This window comes from Nelusetta ayraudi, unplaced genomic scaffold (genome assembly GCF_046127955.1).
Source record: "Nelusetta ayraudi isolate G7.1 ecotype Tasmania unplaced genomic scaffold, CSIRO-AGI_Nayr_v1 ptg000034l, whole genome shotgun sequence".
Classification (NCBI taxonomy): domain Eukaryota; kingdom Metazoa; phylum Chordata; class Actinopteri; order Tetraodontiformes; family Monacanthidae; genus Nelusetta; species Nelusetta ayraudi.
The window spans coordinates 6,459,645-6,480,000 of NW_027466084.1; the positions used below are offsets into that span (position 1 = coordinate 6,459,645).

General features: G+C 42.2%; 2 protein-coding genes across 2 annotated transcripts in view; one reads left to right on the plus strand and one right to left on the minus strand.

Annotated features, from left to right (window-relative positions):
* The window catches only part of LOC142892518 (ribonuclease inhibitor-like), a 53,873-nt gene extending 43,562 nt beyond the window's left edge, over positions 1–10,311 (plus strand). The window contains exon 5 of the mRNA XM_076032731.1: positions 10,249–10,311. Within this exon, the coding sequence (XP_075888846.1) occupies positions 10,249–10,311 (63 nt within the window). The remainder of the gene's footprint in view (positions 1–10,248) is intronic.
* The window catches only part of LOC142892515 (uncharacterized), a 153,591-nt gene that overhangs the window by 115,613 nt on the left and 17,622 nt on the right, over positions 1–20,356 (minus strand). The window lies entirely within an intron of this gene.

The window sequence follows — 20,356 nt, forward strand, 5'->3', positions numbered from 1 at the left end:
TTCACGTCTATCCAAGCGAACCTGGAAGGGAAGTGCTGATTCAGAGATCGGGTGAGAAGTAATTGTTCTTGTCTCAGACATATCAGTGACCAGTGGGTTGTTTTCCTTGTCGTCTACGAACGGTCCCGGGGCAGGACGGTGCGCATACGTTAACCGTGCCTGTCAGGTCGGTGTTGATTCTGAATCAACACTGAATGGGTCACTGGGCCAGAGAATGCCCTGACAAAGGAAGACACCGCGGGCAGAACCATGCCCACCGCAGCCAAGAGAGTGATCGCGAGGGCCGGAAAAGAGGATCCAACTCAGAGCAGCTGAGGGGGGAGAGTGGAGTGGGGGACACGGCATGGACCCGGCGAGACGGACCCCCGGCCTACAGCGTCTTCGCAGGGAAGTGATGCACACACACACATGCAACACGCTTCTTGCAATGAAGAAATGCTTGCTGTCCCCTCTAACTTCCCTTTCCCCTGCAGACACGTACACTGATTCATATTCTGATGTTGATTATTCGGAAACGTATACTGATTTACATGTTGATGATGATTTTTCTTCTGACAATGATTTAGGTTCGACTGATTGCTCTCAGCCTGACGGTGAGACATGCATTGACACTGACACAGAGTTCGAGGTTGATTTACGTGACCAAATTTTGAGCACCATTGACAGGTTTAGAGCGTCGTCACGTGCCGCCTCCTCCCACATACACGTTGTATAAAGAAGCTGCTTTTGAGAAACTGCCGCGGGTCACTTTTAGAATCATGGGTAAAAATATCACGTTCCTAGCCGATAGCAGAGCAACATTGTCGCTCCTTCGTGCAGAAGAACTTCCCCAGTGTAAAAAAAAAAGTGGGAGATATGTTTATTCTGTCGGGGCAGCTGGAACGAAGAAGAGAGAGCCTCTCCACTTACTTGTATTGACTACGGCGACGAGACATGCACATCACAAAACCAAATTAAACACAGCTTTGTATTGTCAGAAGTGTGTCCGATGAATTTGTTGGGAAGAGATTTGCTTCTAGCCATGGGCATGAATCTCATCTCCACCCCCGACGGGTTGATTGTTGCCAGGTCATCTTCCTCGACCTTGGCTCAAATTCCTAAGCCTCTCTTGCATGTCTACCAGTGGTTGCTTCCCCTCGAGGCCTCAGAAGAATTGATAGTGGCGGCTAACGATAAGGTGCCGGGTGATGCTCACTTCATGAAAGCTCCCAATTTGCAATGCACAGCCAGTGCAACTCGTGAAAGAAACAGTGTGTTTGAGAGTCAGTTTTTTTTTTTTTTTCCAAGCGTGAATGATGGCCTCTTTGTTTCTACGTTGTTTTGGGGCCCCCAACGATGCGTTGCCTCTGTTTCACTCACACCAGAGCAGAGTGCATTTCTTTTTTTTCTGTCCGTGAGTCTACTGAGTGGAAGGACCTAGGTCCGTTTTTGACGAAATGCCTGTCGACCAAAGACTGGCACCGAAAGGAGCGGGGACATTTTTACTCCCCCACCCTGAATGTGCATAAGACTGATTTTCCACTGGAAACACAGGCTCTTCGCTGTCTGCACCTGACAGAGACACGTGACAGCGAGCGCCACAACACGAGTTTTGCATGTTTCACTGACACATCGCAGCTGCCCGAGGAACTGAGTGAGGTTCCCTCCTCACTGTGGGCTGCTCACAAATACGATGTGGGACTGATCAAAGGTGCCGAACCGGTGAAGATCACACCCAAAAGTGATATTTGGCCCAACCAGCCGCAATATCCTCTGAAGCCAGAAGCTGTTGAAGGGATCACTCCTGTTTTTGATTCTCTTCTCGAAGCAGGTGTCATTGTCCCATGCCCCGACTCGCCAGTGCGCACGCCCATGTTCCCTGTAAAAAAGGCCAGAGTTCCTCCTCAACGTGATGACTGGAGGTTTGTTCAACATTTGAGAGCAGTTAACGCTGCTGTCCACACCAGGGCACCGAACGTGCCCAACCCACACACGACTGCATAGCAGAGCTAGACACAATTTTCTCCCCCCGACCTGACCTGACCTGACCTGACGAACCCCTTGCTAATGCTGATTTTGTTTTCTACGCAGATGGTTCAGCATTCCGGGACGACAAAGGCGCCAACAGAGTTGGTTACGCAGTTGTCTCCGACTCGGAGGTCATCTGCTCTGACTCCCTTCCATGTCACCTCTCAGCACAAGGGGCAGAGCTGGTTGCGCTAACTGAAGCGTGTAAATTTGCAGAGGGCAAGTCTGTCACAATCTACACAGACTCCCGTTATGCGTTTGGTGTCGTTCATGACTTTGGGGCACTGTGGAAATGCAGGGACTTCCTCAAGTCAGACGGGAAGCCGGTGTTGAATCATGTGCTTATTGCTGACCTCTTGCGAGCCATACTTTTGCCCTCCCAAATAGCAGTGTGTAAATGTTCTGCTCACACTAACCTTCGTGACCCTGTTTCCCAGGGCAACGCCAGAGCTGACGCGGCAGCAAAGTCCGCTGCAAGGCAGCCTGCACCCTCGTCAGCCCCGATGATGACAGCCTCATTTGAGGAGGCTGATGCATCACTGGCTGAAATGCAGTCCCTCGCCACAGCGAAGGAGAAGGCCGCTTGGCGCTCCGCCGGCGCATGCTGGGACCACGTTACTGACATTTGGGTGGGACCAAACGGTAACCCGTGTCTGCCAAAACATTTATTTTCACATTTCGCTAAATTGACGCACGGTTTAGACCATGTGTCAAAAGGGGGGATGTTGGAATTAATTAATCAATTTTGGTTCACTGGAGGGTTTTCAGTCGTAGCACAGAAGCATTGTGAAGCGTGTTTAATCTGCCAGTGGAGTTGTTACAACACCTCAGTTATTGCTTTTGCCACTTCGATCTCCAGCTGTGTATCGGGGAGCCCCTTCACATTTAGGCCATCCATGTTCAGCACAAACTCTTCTCACATTTCTTGCAGAGGAACCTCTTGTCCTGCCACTTTCCAGCGATGTCCGCTCAGAAACTTGTGAGGATGCCTTGCCTTGTCTTGCCATGTGAAAAATGATTTACGAGTAGGGTTCCAGAGACATTTACAATGAACAATTAGCAGGAGAAAATCCTACAACCAGTGAGCAAATCTGCAGCGCTCTGCCTGAGTCAACACGAGCCTCTAACTTGCTGATCTCGTACCTCCGTCCAAAGACGAGGGTAAAACGCACTGTTTTTTGTCTTTGTGTTTTAGTGATTTTATTTTTTGATCTTCAAACTATAAAAATAGAATCAAGCCATTTTCAAATTTTCTTGTATTTAATATCACACAGTTAAAAGGAAAAATGTCTCATATTTCATATTTGTTTTTTTTTTCATTGTAAAACGAAAAACAAATTAGCGTCCGTTTTTGGTTTTTCAATCCAATGACCAAAACATACTCGGACCATAATGGACTTATTGGTGATTTTATTTATGAGTCAAATAATGCAGCCACGTTCTTAAAATGAAAAAGCATTCCTGCTGTTGCTTTTTCATTTGGATTATGGTAACTGTCTGCTTCCACACTCCAGTGGTTCTGCACATTAGTATAAATAGAGTGATTCTCTATCATGACATCACAGGACGGCGGCACACTGACTCATTCCATGAACCTGGACACTGATGATCCAGACTTTGGACCAGATGAGCCAACAGGCCACAGTGGAAACGGGTCAGAACATGGGACTGGCTGCTGAAAGTATACAGGTAGGTGGCGCTGTCATCCCAAGTTGTGTGGTGTGGAGGATCGGGGCCAAAGTTCCAGATGCTCACAGATGTGAGTCTGGATTCAGGAGGAGTGTTTGAAGGCTGGACTCCCAACAGTGATTGGCTGCTGAGGACCTCTCAATCACAATCAGGTGATGTAGATGTTGAAGGAGTCTTCACTGACACAGACTTAGTTGGATAAAAACTGGTTTATTTGCAAAGAAGTCAGAAGTCAGACAGGCACCTAGAAAGCCTGGGGATGTCTCTGGGCCAGATGTGAGCAACTCCGATGATCCTTTGTTCACATCCCCTCTTATACCCTCAGTAACCAGGGAGGAAGATGCTGGGAGGGAAGGAGGATGTATGCATTCCATAATTGCATCCCCCTATGGCCATCTGGTTTTAATTTGGTGACCGTGGGCAACGATAAGACCATATACGGAAACAGACGCCCTTATGGAAGGTGTGCAGCGGATGTACTGCTGAACTCACATCAGGCCATATACATTAGGTCAAATGCTGTCATATGCATAGATTCAGATACTACACCGGGATTGTGGTTGTTTTCTTCTTCTTTTTTTGCACTTCACTTTCTTTGCAGGTGTGTCACGTGTGAGTGGGGTGTTCCTTGTTTTCTTTGGTTCCTCCCCCGTTTGGCCCCCTCATCGGTAAGCCTCAGTTTCTACACCAAGAATAAGGAGCTCAGTAGCTCCGTTTTAAGTGTTGGTCTGTTTGTTCCTTTTATTTTTAAATGTTGAATAAAAGTTGGTTTGATATTTTAAACATTCTGAACCACGTCTCCTACTCCTTCCTCGTAGAACTTACCTGTGTGCCTAATTATTACTTTTGTGTTTAGTAGAACTCCCTGGGTGAAATTCCCAGGGTGGCGTTGTCGGTTCCTTTTCATTTTGTTAAATTCCCAATATTAAATCTTGCTTTATCAGATAGCCATAACCACTCTCATCGCCACAGGATATTTGAGTCAACTGAGTCAACCTGTCGTGTCTACTTCCCAGTCTCAATAAACATGTTCACTACTGCTTTGTGTGAGCTTCTTAAATGGAGGTTTGTCTGGGTTTTCCCTTTTTAGAAGCAAGCCACATATTTTGTGTCTTTCCACCACAAGACATTGGCTTTTGTCACTCTCTTCGTCGTATTGGGAAAAAGCAGCATATCGGATTTTCCCGCCGCGAGTCGCTCGTCAACATACTGCTGTGAAAGAGGGGTGACGTCACAGAAAGCGAGGTGCATTTAGGTGCTGCTGCGTAAAACTAAAAGATTTTCCTGGGCAAATATTCATTTGACAGACGTAAACGAAGTGAAATATGACTTCAATTTAAGTTTGTTTTAGTTTGTTTTTATAAACACACAAAAAAGTTTGAGTTAGTTATCGTTTTTGAAAAAAGTTCTTGACTTCTACTTTAGAGATATTGATGACGAGTTGTTGTATATAAACGGTGTGACTATGTGGTTCGGCAAGCGATGGTGCTGTCTGTACATAGCTTAGCAAACGGCTAGCGCTAGCACCCCCTTTCAATGCCAGAGTGAAAAGATCCACACGGAGTGTTATGACCCATGGGTGGGTCTAGGTGCCTATATCTTTGCATGGGTGGGTCTAGGTGCCTATATCTTTGCGCGTGTGTGTGTGTGTGTGTGTGTGAGAGAGAGAGTGGATGACGCCTTGCAGGTGCGGTCCTGGATGTCGGCTGCTGATTGGACGCGCCACGGCTGAGAAGGAGGAGCAGTCGAGCCAGCCTGACGGTCATCCCTCCTCCGCTCCCAACTCTGCAGTTAGTCACTTCTGAAATGGTGTTAGAGCACGCAGCCGTAGGTAGTGATGGCCGATCGAGGCTTTGTTGAAGCTTCGACACTTGTTTCAAAAAATGGTTCATTACTCGAGGCTTCAATGACACAGTGCTCGAGGAGGTCATCTAGTGCTCAATAAAATGAAGTGCAATAGAAACCTGTTCATTGATTCATAGGTTGTTTGGGATTTGATTCGCCATGCATTCTTGTTGGACAACACTACATGCTTGTATGGTTCAATGCTGACACAATAAAATAAAAATGAAAAATAAAGACAATGTCTCTTTTTTGGCACGACTGATTGTAGTAGACTATAGCTCTTATACTTAGCCTGACAGTTTGTGCAATGAATTATATTATATCCTAAAACAAGACTAAATAGCCCATAGTTTAAAAATATGTTCAATAGTAAGTGTTCAGTGGGTCAGATGTCAAATGTGATCTATTTAAAATGTAGAATAGATGAGCTAAATAACACATATATAATACACATTGATGGGAATTGAACCGTCGCCTCAGTCTTGCAAGTCCAAGATTGTCATAATGTACCACAAACCCAAATCACACTCCCTTTTTTCATCGAAGCTGTTTCAGTAGCGTTAGCACACCGTGATTCCTCATCAACTACAGGCCTACACTTCAAATAATTATGAGAAAAATCCAACGTAAAGAGAGCACTTCCATTAGGAAATAGTCAACATGAAATTTCGTCTTCTACTGACACCTGCTGGTCAAATTGAATAGTTGCAAATATTGTGAAGAAGTTGTCATCTAATTCTAATCCTAAACAATATGGCCATTCCAAGTCAAGTATTAAGACAATTAATCAGGTTTGTACTGCTTGATTGAACACATTCATCCCGTTCCAGTGCACTAAAACCCACTTCCCTTCAGGACCGTGTCAGCGAAGCCAAAACTTCCTTGAGTGACGCTGTTTCCCAGCATGCAATGCGAGCTAGCGATTCACAATACTATTTCATCACAAACATGGATGTAAAAAATAAAAAGGGACGAAAAATGAAACTTCAGGAACACCAACCATTGCAATACAAGCAGAACTGGGCCGAAGTTTTATATTATATAGACCATAATACAGCCTTCTGGTGGACAAGCCATACTATTTAAGCCTTGTCCTCCTATGGCACTTCCGTGGGTGGAAGCTCGTCGTAGAGGTCACGTGCTGGTTGCGCGGCACTCCACAGAGCACCTCGGGGAAGGTCTAAGATCGTTGCCCTTGCAGGGTATCTGCAGGGTACCTAATTCAGGTGAGTATATGGAAAATATGGGTCAATGTCGTAACAAGAAAAGCTTGCTGGCGAAAATAATGCACTGCAAGTTGATGTGACACTTTTTTGGGGGGTTTTGTATGAGCATTTAAAAAAAACAACATAATAATAATATGGATTTTGACCATGTATGTTTTGGAGTTTGTAGGGGAGGAAATATCTAGACACAAATAGTAATATCTCCCCAACACGTATTCCGTCGTTCCGGTGTCAAGGTGAGGATTTCAAAGTAAAATACATAACAATTAATTTAATCTGACTCCATTTGATAATAATAACTTTACTTTTATATCTTGATTGAGAGAAAGACTTGATTAACAATTAAGAATATAGACTCAATAATAATAAAATTCTCGTGATCTGACATTAGTCTTCAGTTCAGGGATGGCTTCTATAAATTAACAAAACTATTCAGTTTGTTCATTAAACATGGAAGAATAGCCTGATGTCTGGGTTGGAGTATTCAGAGGTTATTGAACATGATACCCAATCTTATCTGACCAACTCAGAGGTTAAGGGTTTGAATAATGTCCAGTGAAACTTACCATATAACTAAGGTCTTTGGGATTCTGATTAATCCCTATCTTAGTTCAGTGATGGCAGATATAGACAAAGCATTCAGTGACCTTCTTAACATAGAAGAACAGCCCAGACATCTAGGTTGAGATATTCAGAGGTTTATATCTTCCAACTCAATAGTTAGAAAAACATGACACTCAATCTTTTCTATTCGACTCAGAGGTAAAGAGTACAAGCATTACTCAAATGAATTTACCATATAACTGAAGACTAAATCAACATCTAATGTCAGATTATTCTCAACATAGAACAAAAGTCTCAACAAGTTGATACTGAAGGGAAATGGATAACATACCAGTTTATTGCGATGTCCAGAGTAAAAATGCAGCAAAAACGTAACAGACCGGTTGTGTAAAAATGATGGTAAACAAATGAAGAAGTCAAAGAAAAAGAAGAAGAAGAGAGAGAGAGATAGAGAGAGAGAGTGAAAAAGAGAATCAAGAAAGAGAGTGGGTTCCAGAAAAGGAGAGGAAAAAGAGAGAGAGAGAGTGGGTCCCAGAAAAGGAGAGAGAAAAAAAGAAGAGGAGAGAAAAAAAAAACCTTCAGATTCTTGTTCCTTCCCTTAAATATCCTCCCAGAACAGAGACACTGCTAAAATGCATATTTAAAAGATTCAAATCAGATCAACTCTTCCTACTCGGGAACCTTTTGGTCATCAGGGGTAATTTTCCACAGCAACAATAGATCACCAAGACCTTCATACCTCTCGCACTGACACTCACAACATTTCAAAGGAAAGTTCTAAACAAAAGGCAGAGACAGTCCCTGAATGCAAATCCAACAAACACAAGGAGATACCTTTTGGCCCTCGGGGGTTCCTTTCCCGCGACATGTAAATCATGTTAGTTAATTACAATAGGTGAGATTGATACAGTTGTAACCCCCGTCTTTGAGGAACTTCCATTGTTAGAGAAAACACTTCAGGATGTGGATTTGACTGTCTTACACTTCCAGAGGTAACACAAAACCAACAATTGCACAAGTGATGAACTTAAGATGGAAGTTATTCTGATAAACTGGACCATGACCATGGAGGAGGCTTGGCGTTTCATTTGAATATGGAATAAAACAAAAATGCACCACTCTCACGTCCTGTTAACTAAAGGTTAAGTGCACCTGGCCAGTTCTCAGTTCAATGTGCTGGTACAGGAAACACTGATCCTGCCAAGTGCTACTGGCTTGGCTTGGGTCGACACAGGTGTGAAATGGTAGCAATTTGTGTGCAAGTCTTGAACGTTGCACGACGGCTTGCTTGTAAACCAACAATTTTCAAGGAAAAATCATGGAGAAACGAGGTCCTCATGCTTAGACAGCAACCTAGCTAAACTTTGATCAGTCAATTGACAGTTTTAATGCATTTCTGTAACAGTTGTCTTCTCTCTTCACATGGGTTAAAAGCTAAAGATAGTCCAGATGATGTTAGCACCGGCTTTAAGAAACTACTGAGTGAGCTGAACAAGCCAGGGGCTCCGTATGCTCTCAGTGTTGCCAACCGACTGTACGGGGAGCAGTCTTTCCATTTCTTGAAGGTGTGTGTGTTATAAGCACGCATACAAGTGTGTGAATATATGTATATATATATATATATATATATATATATATATATATGTATGTATATACACACTCATATATACATATATATGTACATATGTACATATGTGTGTGTGTGTGTGTGTGTGTGTGTGTGTGTGTGTGTGTGTGTGCGTGTGCGTGTCTAGAATAGAATAGATGTACTTCATTGATCCCAAATTGGGAAACTACACCGTTGCAGCACTAAAAACAATACAAAAAATAAACAGTAATTCTACTACTAATAAACAGTAATTACATTAAGATACAAGAAACATTCTAATCAACAATCTAATCAATCATATACATACAATGTATATGAATGTGTGTGTACATATATATATATAAATATATATATATATATGTATATATATATATATATATATATATATATATATATATATACATATGTACATATCATTTATTTATAAACGGCAAGAATTACTTTAACGCGCATTAACGCATGTTGCTCATGTGCTGTAGGAGCTGTGAGTCGAGATGGGCGATATATCGGCGTTTGCGATATACCGTCAAAAGATTCCCCGCGGTAGGAATATGTCATCTCGCGCTATTAACGATAAACTCGTGTTGATGACGTAGTTACGTGCGCAACGCACTTGCTGCTGGCAGCCGGCAGCTCATGTGTCGCACAATGAACAGCACGGGGTTGCACACAACAAAAGTGCACTAAACACTTCTTTTAAATTCATTATTGGATTTTTGCCTATACAGTGCGATTAATCGTGATTAATCAGAGAAATCATACAATTATTACGATTTTTAATTGTTGCCCAGCCCTAATATATATATGATGTGAGTGTGTATGTATATATATATATATATATATATATATATATATATATATATATATATATATATATATATTTATATATATATATATATATGTATATATATATATATATATATATATGTATATATATATATATATATATATATATGTATATATATATATATATATATATATATATATATGTATATATATATATATATACATATATATGTATATATATATATATATATATATATATATATATATATATATATATATACACACACTCACATTAAAGTAGGTATACTGTATATACACACACACGCACAAACACATATATACGTATATAAATAAACATTATATATACCTTTATATTTATATACATATGAATATACATGTATATATATGTGACAAGTCAATGGTGATTGCGTTGATTTGAGGTTAAATCACCCATCCTAAGTAAGTCAGTCAGGAATATTTACTGCTTGAAATTAACTCGTCATAATGTTCTTGGTTTTTCAGGAGTACCTGGAAAGCATCAGCAAGTATTACGGTGAGCTGGAGTCTGTGAATTTCAAGAGCTGATTCGAAGCAGCAAGACTGAACATCAACAACTGGGTGGAGGAACAAACTCAAGGTGTTTTTTTCTAGAAATTTATCAAATGTTTTCCTTAATTTGTGAAACATCACAACTCATCCATGTCCATGCGATCGTTTAGGAAAAATCAAGCATTTGCTGGCTAATGGTGTGTTGGATAGCAGGACCAAGCTGGTGCTGGTTAATGCCATTTACTTCAAAGGCACCTGGGAGAAGATATTTGAGGAGAGCAACACTAGCGAGGCTGAGTTCAGAATGAACAAGGTACCACCGATCAATGAAGTGACATCTGCACATATATATATATATATATATATATGTATATATATATATATATATATATATATATATATATATATATATATATATATATATATATATATATATATATATATATATATATATATATACATATATATATATATATATATACATATATATGTTTGTTAGAGCTGTCAGTCGATTAAAAAAATTAATCTGATTAATCGCATGGTTTTCCATAGTTAACTCACGATTAATCGCGAATTAATCACATATTTTTTATCTGCTCTAAATCTACCGTAAACTGATATTTTTCCAATTTTTTTAATAATCATATCAACATGGGAGTAGGCAAATACTTGCTTTCTGCAAATGCAGCATGTTTATTCGTGTTGGAGCAATGACAAGTACTACTAACAAAACAAAAGATGCGCAGGGTAAAAAAAAAGTTGCGCATGTGTGTGTGTGTGTGTGTATAAATAGAAACACGCACTCAGGTGACCATCTCAAGACCTCTTTCTTAATGATCACTGACCGGCATCTCTAGGATCAAACAGACGTATTTTGATCAAGTCTTCCTCTGTGTGTGTGTGTGTGTGTGTGTGTGTTTGTGTGTGTGTATGTGTGTATTTCTTTAATCTCTCTCGCACTCTGATACAATGTACTGACAAATATAACATACAAATATGATGGAATTTGTCATTTGGTTTTTATTTTGAAATTAGTTTATTTTGAAAATTCACCGGATTGTCTTGTTTTTTTTTGAGCGACTTCCTGTACTATTGACGAGGATCGCTCGCGGCTGGCGCACAAAATAGAGGAGACGCCGAAACAACAAATGCATGCCGCGAGCCGCGCGCTTGTTCGCGTCTACTGTGAACCACCACATTGATTAACGTGGGCGCCGAATGGAAGCGCTCGGCGCTTCGCTTCCACGTCCAGTGAACTGACGTTAAATGCATGGTGCGATCCGCGAGGGGAGCCTCGCGGATGGTTGATTAACATGGGCGCCGAATGGAAGCGCTCTTTACAGTAAATGCATATCACTTTTGTCCTCTCAAGACTGCCATCTGGCAGGGTTTTGAAGTGGAACTTTCCATTTACAATTGACGCCTTATCCATGTTAGTCCTTCCTAGTGCTCATCTACGCTCAGTGTCTTTTTCTTTTTTTGTTGTGTTTACAAGCCGGCTGTGTGACTGTGTGCTGTGAGTCAATTAATTTCCCGTTTCCACAATCTACGGAGCAGCCAAAGGTTCAAAAAGCACCGTGTGCGTTAATCGCGCGTTAATATATTTATTAAGGGTGTCAAAGTTAACTCGTTATTAACGCATTAACTCAACGCCGCTTTATCGCCGACAATTTTTTTATCGCGGGATTAACGCACACGGTGCTTTTTGAACCTTTGGCCGCTCCGTAGATTGTGGAAACAGGAAATGAATTGACTCACAGCACACAGTCACACGCTTGCAGCCGGCTTGTAAACACAACAAAAAAAGAAAAAGACACTGAGCGTAGATGAGCACTAGGAAGGACTGACATGGATAAGGCGTCAATTGTAAATGGAAAGTTCCACTTCAAAACCCTGCCAGATGGCAGTCTTGACAGGACAAAAGTTCACACCAGACGCGAACAGGCGCGCGGCTCCCCTCGCGGATTGCGCCATGCATTTAACGTCAGTTCACTGGACGTTGAAGCGAAGCGCCATGCGCTTCCATTCGGCGCCCACGTTAATCAATGTGGCTCGCGCCATGCAGTCGTCGTTTTGGCGTCTGCTCTATTTTGTGCGCGAGCCGCGAGCGATCCTCGTCTACAGTACAGGAAGTCGCTCAAAAAAAAAAGAGAGAAAATCCGGTGAAGTGTCCAATTACACTAATTTCAAAATAAAAACCGAATGACAAATTCGATCATATTTGTATGTTATATTTGTCAGTACATTGTATCAGAGTGCGAGAGAGATTAAACAAATACACACACACACACACACACACACACACACACACACACACAGAGGAAGACTTGATACCTGAGTGCGTGTTTCTATTTGCACACACACACACACACCTAACGCACGTTCGTAGGGGATGAATTGTTCAAGTTCGAGTTTAAAAATAAAATATACAAATTTTGGTAGTACTAGTAATCATTACTATGTAATGTTACAGTTATGCCCATCAGTTATCTTTGTTGGGCTTGAGTTTATAATTATTTTTTTTACCCTATGCTTTTGTTTTGTTAGTAGTACTTGTCATTGCTCCAACACGAATAAACATGCTGCATTTGCAGAAAGCAAGTATTTGCCTACTCCCATGTTGATATGATTATTAAAAAAATGGAAAAATATCAGTTTACGGTAGATTTAGAGCAGATAAAAAAATATGCAATTAATCGTGAGTTAACTATGGAAAACCATGCGATTAATCTGATTAATTTTTTCAATCGACTGACAGCTCTAATATTTATATATATATGTATATGTCGTGGTTCCATACAAAAAAAAAATATTTATTACAGCACTCAAATCATTTCATGATAAAATATATCATAGGCGACCAAGGGAAGAATATTCAACATAAGGCCGAAGAAATTAAGTGACCTATTCAAAATAAAGAAGAAATACTCAAAACAGGGGGGAATAATTCAAAGTAATGGGGAGAAAATAACTTCAAACGGGGGAAATGGGGTGCGTTCAGGGCTGAGGCCTTACCAGTGCGACTGACCAGGGAGGACGAGGAGGAAGCCCAGAAGAGTCACCCCACTCACTCGTGAAACAGCACTCAACGCACACTCCAGGTGAACAATCAACCCAGGTGGTGACAGCACAGCAAACCAGGAAAAGGGACACCACCACCCGCCTACACCAGTCGACGACTGTCGGTCCTCAGCCACTGAAGGACAAAAAGCAAAACAAGTTAGGAGGAGGAAATGCACATAACTAAGCTAACCTAAACTAATAAAAAAAAAAAAAAGTTTAACATACGTATACATACACAAAAAGAAGCAAACTTGCAAATGAATCAAAACCAATTAACAGACAATCACATCAATTTGACAATAACAACAGCAACAATGAACGTGACAACCATAAGCAAAAAAAATTAAATGAAATAAAATAAATCCCTCAATTGCACAGTTCAGAATAAAAGAGAAACTAAACCCGGCTAACACGGGTGCCTCTGAGAGGTAGCTATGCCCAAACGACTCAACGTGGACAGCGGCTGCAGCGCCTGAGCGTGCCACAGCAGGAGGAAGCGGAGGGGACAGCACAGTCACACCGATCCCAGCGTCCACCACAAAGCCTTCGATGTAGTTGGACCGTATGCGAGGTTTCGGAGCGATTTTCAGCCCCGCAAAGCAGCACCCCTGCTGGCTCTATAATGCCACACAACTTTTAACAAATAATACCAGGAGTCCTACTACTAACTTTATCTCAAAGCACAGTCACTCCATAATGACATGGTTGTTTTTTTGGTCAGACCAATTAAGTGAAATTGGATCGTTGTGTGTCGCAGCACAGTGGTTGAGACACACTGCTTTAGATTATAATGCAACACATTTGTCAAATATATCTCTCCTTTTTGCCTCCTCTCTGACAGGCATGTCTCCAGACCACAGCCTGACTATTTCAGATGTTGTCCACAAGGCAATTGTCGAGGTCAATGAGAAGGGAACAGAAGCTGCTGCTGCAACTGGTATGATCTTCAAACTATTGATGTACATACCTCCAAAAAAGTTCACTGCAGACCACCCCTTCCTGTTGTTCATTCAACACAACCCCTCCAGGAGCATTCTGTTTGCTGGCAGATGCTGCAACCCAGAGTGAGGGCAGAGTGAGATCTGCAGCCCTGTGGGTGATTTTAATTTGTACTCTACGCCTCTTTCAGTGTTGTTGTTTTTTTTGTTTGTTTTTTTCCTTAGCGGCAGCCGGTCATTTTTTTTGCGAAATATAAACGAAAAGATAGACCAAATAAAAAAACGCTTTGAAGGCTTGTGAACGAGCCGAGGACGTGCAGACAACGCGGCGTTTGTTTACAACACAGGCAGAAGTACGGCTTCTTCTTCTTCCACGACTCTTTCCGGAAAATGAGCAACTCCGCGCGTGCCCAAATGATTCATTCTGAATAAAGGCTGAATAAAGGCTTTTCTGGCAAACAAGAATAAAGACATGAATTGCCCTGATTGAAAACTCATTTACTGATGCTTGACTCAGGGTGCATCAAGTGTGGCTGTGACTACCAGGAGCAGTTGGAGTGCAACAGGTCAAGATGGTCCGGTCCTCAAGGAGCTGCTCACTCCATCAAAAGACAAGGGCAGCAAACATTGTGTCAGAAGCAGTGGCAGAAACTGCACTTGGAGCAGAACACACTGCAGGACAAAGCAGTGATGGACAAATGAAGCTTGTGGGAAACATCCAAGCACTGGAGCCACTGCTTTGAAAATGGCTGAAAATGACTCCAAGCTGCAGTAACACTGACCTCTGCTGGCCAAACACACACACACACACACCTCAATGAGCAGCATTCAAGATGCTGCATTTATTGTAGAGAAGCTTTGATGCTGAAGTATCATTGCTTTGATCACCTTTGACTTTAAAAAGCCTTGACTTGAAACAATCTCTCTCTCTCTCTCTCTCTCTATACATATTAATGTGTGTGAGTGTGTGTGTGTGTGTGTGTGGTGTGACTGTAGTTGTACTTGTTTTTCTCCTGATGAATCTGCTAAAAAAAACAAACATCAGAAGCCTTTTAGAAACCAAATCTGAAAACTGATCAAATGAAGCCACAACCAATGAAACCAGGAGAAACAGACAGGTCAGAGGTCAGGGGTCAAGGTAGGTCTATTATTACTGTTATTGTCATTGCTTTGTTTATTTAAAAAAAAGGTTTCATGAATAAATTTTGTATACATGTGTATTTTTTGTAAACATCTTTCACATTTGTATGTTCTTAAACGTGTATATTTCAATAACATTTTAATAATCCTTTGCGTTTGATCTTAAATGTCTTTTTTAAACACATTTTAACATCTGCATGCTTTACCATCTCTTTGAAAACATTCTAATAAATATCTGAGTGTTTTTCAACATATTTTTCAATCCATTGAAACCTCCTCCAGTTCTCCAGTCAACTAATGTCTTCATTCTGAGGCTGCTGGTGCAATTCCTCCAATCAAATCATCAACACATCAACTGTAGTCAGAGACTTTCATCATCACTATGGACACTGTTGCTTTTCCCGCCGCTTCATCCTTCAACCTTGGCTTCACTTTCAATATGATGCCGCACTTTTCACGCTCGCCTCCCCTGCAGTCCTCTGGCGCCCCCCAGTGGAGGCTTTGAAAAGCACAGGGCCAGAGGGATCAGTGGCACTGTTCAAACCCAGATTCACTGACTTCACCTTCCTGTTGTTGAGTTGAAACTCCGCCCACCCTCCCACTTTCAGGCAGCCTGACTGTTGTTATATTTGAATCGGTGGAAACAGATTGCAAATTAATGAGGATAATAAATATTTATTGATGGCAAGGAGCTAAAACTAAGGATGGCGATACAGCCGACTAACAAAGAAAGAAAATATCCACTGTATAAATCTAAGAACTACGGTAGTCGTTATAATAATAAACACAAATACTGTCTCTACAGAAAACAAGCAGGTATCCAGAAACTGAGGATATCTTTATCATAATAAACACAAATGTTCTCTCAAAAGCCAACAAACTCCTCTAGACAAAACTTAAATACAGGTGGCCAGGCACTGCTAGACCCTGGTGGAACTACCAAAGGAAAACTAGGTGTTGTGTCCCGATTTGGGCTCAGTAGGTGAGATTTAAAATGCAGATTTTCTTCACGAGTATCAAAGACAGATATTCTCGACGTCACAGCGCGTCACACAGGAGGCGACAGCACAGCCGGCCAGCCAGCCACGCCGCTCCTGAGCTTGAGCTCTGACTGAGCGAACCACTGGACTGTTTTCTCTTAAAAGGTGATCGTTCTCCAAATTATTTAGTATCTTCTCAATACACCTATCTCTATCTGTTTGCATAAGCACAGTCGAAGCCATGGCTTCTCCCTCTCACCTCTCCTCTGTCCCTCCTCTCTCTCCTCCCGTCTTTTCTTGCTCACACTGCCAGATGCTTAGCTTTAGCTCGTCCTCAATTACCGAGTCAGGGATGTGTGTTAAATGTAGTACTATGTTAGCGCTTGAGGCGAGACTTAGCCAGCTTGAGGAACGACTTCGCTCCTTCGAGCATAGTAGTCCTGTAGCTAGTAGGGTTAGCTTAGCTGGAGCGGGGCGTTCATTCGCTAGCGTAGCGTCGGAGTCTCTAGGTCCCACTAGTTCCCCTCCCTTCGCGGCTCCCGAGCAGCCGGGAAAGGTCGGTTGGGTGACTGTCAGGAGGAAGCGTAGCCTTAACAAGCCTGCCGGGCACCACCACCATTCTCAGCACCAGGCCCCTTCCGTCCATGTCTGGAATAAGTTTGCTCCACTCAGCAGCACGCCGACTGAGATTGACACTCTGGTGATCGGTTCGTCTATAGTGAGGCATGTTAACCTAGGACAGCCATCGGCCACAGTGAAGTGCATCCCCGGGGCCAGGGCGGGCGATATTGAAGGGCATTTAAAGTTAATGGCTAAGAATAAACGGAGATTTAGGCGGATTGTAATTCACTGTGGTTTCAATGATGCACGCCTGAAATCGTCCGAGGTCACTAAGTTAAACGTAGCTTCGGTGTGCGCATTTGCTCAGACCATGTCGGACGAAGTAGTTTTCTCTGGCCCCTTGCCAAATGTTAGGAACGATGAGATGTTTAGCCGCATGTCATCTTTTCACCGTTGGCTGTCAGGGTGGTGTCCCAATAACTCGGTGGGCTTTGTAGATAACTGGAAGCCTTTCTGGGGCAAGCCTGGTCTTGTTAGGAGGGATGGCATTCATCCCACCCGGGAAGGTGCAGCTCTCTTATCTAGCAATATAGTTAAAATTTTAGCTTCCACTCACTGACGCTCCAGGGTGGAGACCAGGCAACAGAGTTGTAGTCCTATACGCTACTCTGGGCTTCTCTCACTGCCGTCCCCTGCCGTTAGTAAGTCCCCGAAGCCCTGCCAGTCTTTTCCAATAGAAGTTGTGTCGGTCCCTCGCACCTCCAAACCTCTTATACTGTGCAAATCTCCAATAGATCATAGTAACCTAGTTCGAATAGATTGTAGAAATAAGGGGGCCCGGTCGGGGGTGGCTCCAGGGTCTCCCACAAACAAAATGGTGAAATGTGGCCTTCTTAACATTAGGTCTCTACATTCCAAGGCAGTTTTAGTTAATGATTTGATTAGTGAACATAGTGTTGATATTTTCGGCCTCACAGAGCTACGTCAAGATGAATATTTTAGTCTTAATGAAGCCACTCCTCCTAGTCATATTAATACTCATAAGGCTTGTGATAGTCGTCGAGGAGGTGGCGTTGCAGCTATTTATAATTCCAATTTGTTAGTCAATCTCAAGGCTCAATCTATTTATAGTTCATTTGAGAGTTTAGCGATGTCTATTTCGTTGTCACCTGATAGGCAGGCAGATTCCGTTGAATTCATTGTTGTCTACCGTCCCCCCGGTCCATATTCTTCTTTCTTAGATGAATTTTCAGAGTTTTTGTCTACTTTAGCATTGACTAAAGACAAGATCATAGTGATTGGAGATTTTAATATTCATGTCGACATTGAGAGTGACAGTCTGAGTTCTCATTTCAAATCTATCCTCGACTCCTTAGGCTTCCTTCAAGTTGTGAATGTACCCACTCATAAGCACAGTCATACTTTGGATCTTGTGCTCACTTTTGGACTTGGTGTAGAGCAGCTGACAATCTTTCCCCGAAACGACGTTTTGTCTGACAACTTTCTGATCACTTTCGGCTTTATTGTAGCGGATCACATTCCCCAAGCAAGGTCTATAATGAGTAGAAACATTTCGGACTCTGTTGTTGCTGAATTTAAGGAGAGGCTTCCTGATCTGCTTGATGCCCTTGTACCTCTTGACATGCTTCTGGCCTCTCCCCCCACCCACTTGACTGATCTTGATCTAGACTCCTTGACAGATCGCTTTTCTTGTATTCTGAAATCAACATTGGATGATCTTGCCCCTTATAAGGTAAGTATGAAAAGGCAGGATCAATCAGCCCCTTGGTTTACTTCCTCTACTCGCAAATTAAAACAAAATTTGCGAAGGCTTGAGAGAACTTGCCGTTCGTCAAAAACAGCTTCATCCTTCAAGACTTGGCAGGATTGCTTTAGGTCCTATAAAAAGGCCCTGCGTATCAGTAGAACTTCCTACTTTTCTGCTCTTATTGACTCTAACAAGAACAACCCAAAGTTTTTATTTAGTACAGTTGCTAAGCTGACGAGGAGCCATCATTGTGTTGAGCCATGCGTCCCTACTGGCCTGTCAAGCAACGATTTCCTGAACTTCTTCCAGCAAAAAGTAGAAGGTATCAGAACTGAGATTGGGAATTCCTCGTCTTCTTTGTCTTCCACAGGTCACATGGCAGATCTTTCTCAACATGGCAACCCCAGTGCGTATTTCGGGAGTTTTCAGCAAGTTGGACTCTCGGAACTTGATTCTCTTGTCTCCTCTGCTAAGTCGACCACTAGTCTTCTGGACCCAATTCCAACCAGGCTTCTCAAGGAGGTTTCCCCATTGCTTCATTGTGTCATTCTTAGAATTATGAATCATTCTCTATCAACAGGTTTTGTCCCTAATGCTTTCAAGGTGGCTGTAATCAAGCCTCTGATCAAAAAACCCAATTTGGACTCGAGTGTGCTTTCAAATTATAGGCCAATCTCGAACCTTCCGTTTCTCTCCAAGAGCTTAGAAAAAGTTGTTGCTAGGCAGCTTGTGGACTTCTTGAACGACAACAATCTACTTGAGGCTTTTCAGTCTGGCTTCAGAGTTGGTCACAGCACTGAAACTGCATTGCTTAAGGTAAGTAATGACCTCTTGTGTGCATCTGACAAAGGTCTTCTCTCTGTTCTGGTCCTCCTAGATCTCAGTGCAGCATTTGATACAGTTGACCACAGCATTCTTCTTAGGAGATTAGAAGATACTATCGGCATCAAGGATCGCGCCTTGGACTGGTTTGGATCTTACTTGTCTGACCGTTTTCAGTTTGTTCATGTTCATAATCATTCGTCAGAATGTAGGAGGGTTAGTCATGGTGTCCCGCAAGGATCTGTACTTGGGCCACTCCTCTTCAACATCTACATGTCACCTCTTGGTGACATCATTAGAAAGCATAGCATCAGTTTCCATTCTTAGATGACACACAGTTGTACTTTTCTTTTAAGGCAAACGAGGCTCATCAGTTGGCCAAATTGGAATCTTGTCTTTGTGATGTCAGAACTTGGATGACACAGAATTTCCTGTTGCTTAATACCGACAAAACTGAGGTCATTATATTTGGATCGCGAGAGAGTAGGGACAGAGTCTTTGATGGACAAAGTGGTCTATTTGGTACTACACCCAGTTCTACTGTGCGGAACCTTGGAGTCACTTTTGATCAGGACCTGACCTTTAATTCTCATATACAGAATGTAGGGAGGTCAGCTTTCTTCCACTTAAGAAACATTGCCAAAATTCGAAGTTTTTTGTCCTTCAAAGATGCGGAAAAAATAATCCATGCTTTTGTTACGTCTAGGCTAGATTACTGTAACTCGGTACTAGCAGGATGCCCAAATTCATCCCTTAGGACATTACAGTTAATCCAAAACTCTGCGGCACGATTGTTAACCGGAACTAGA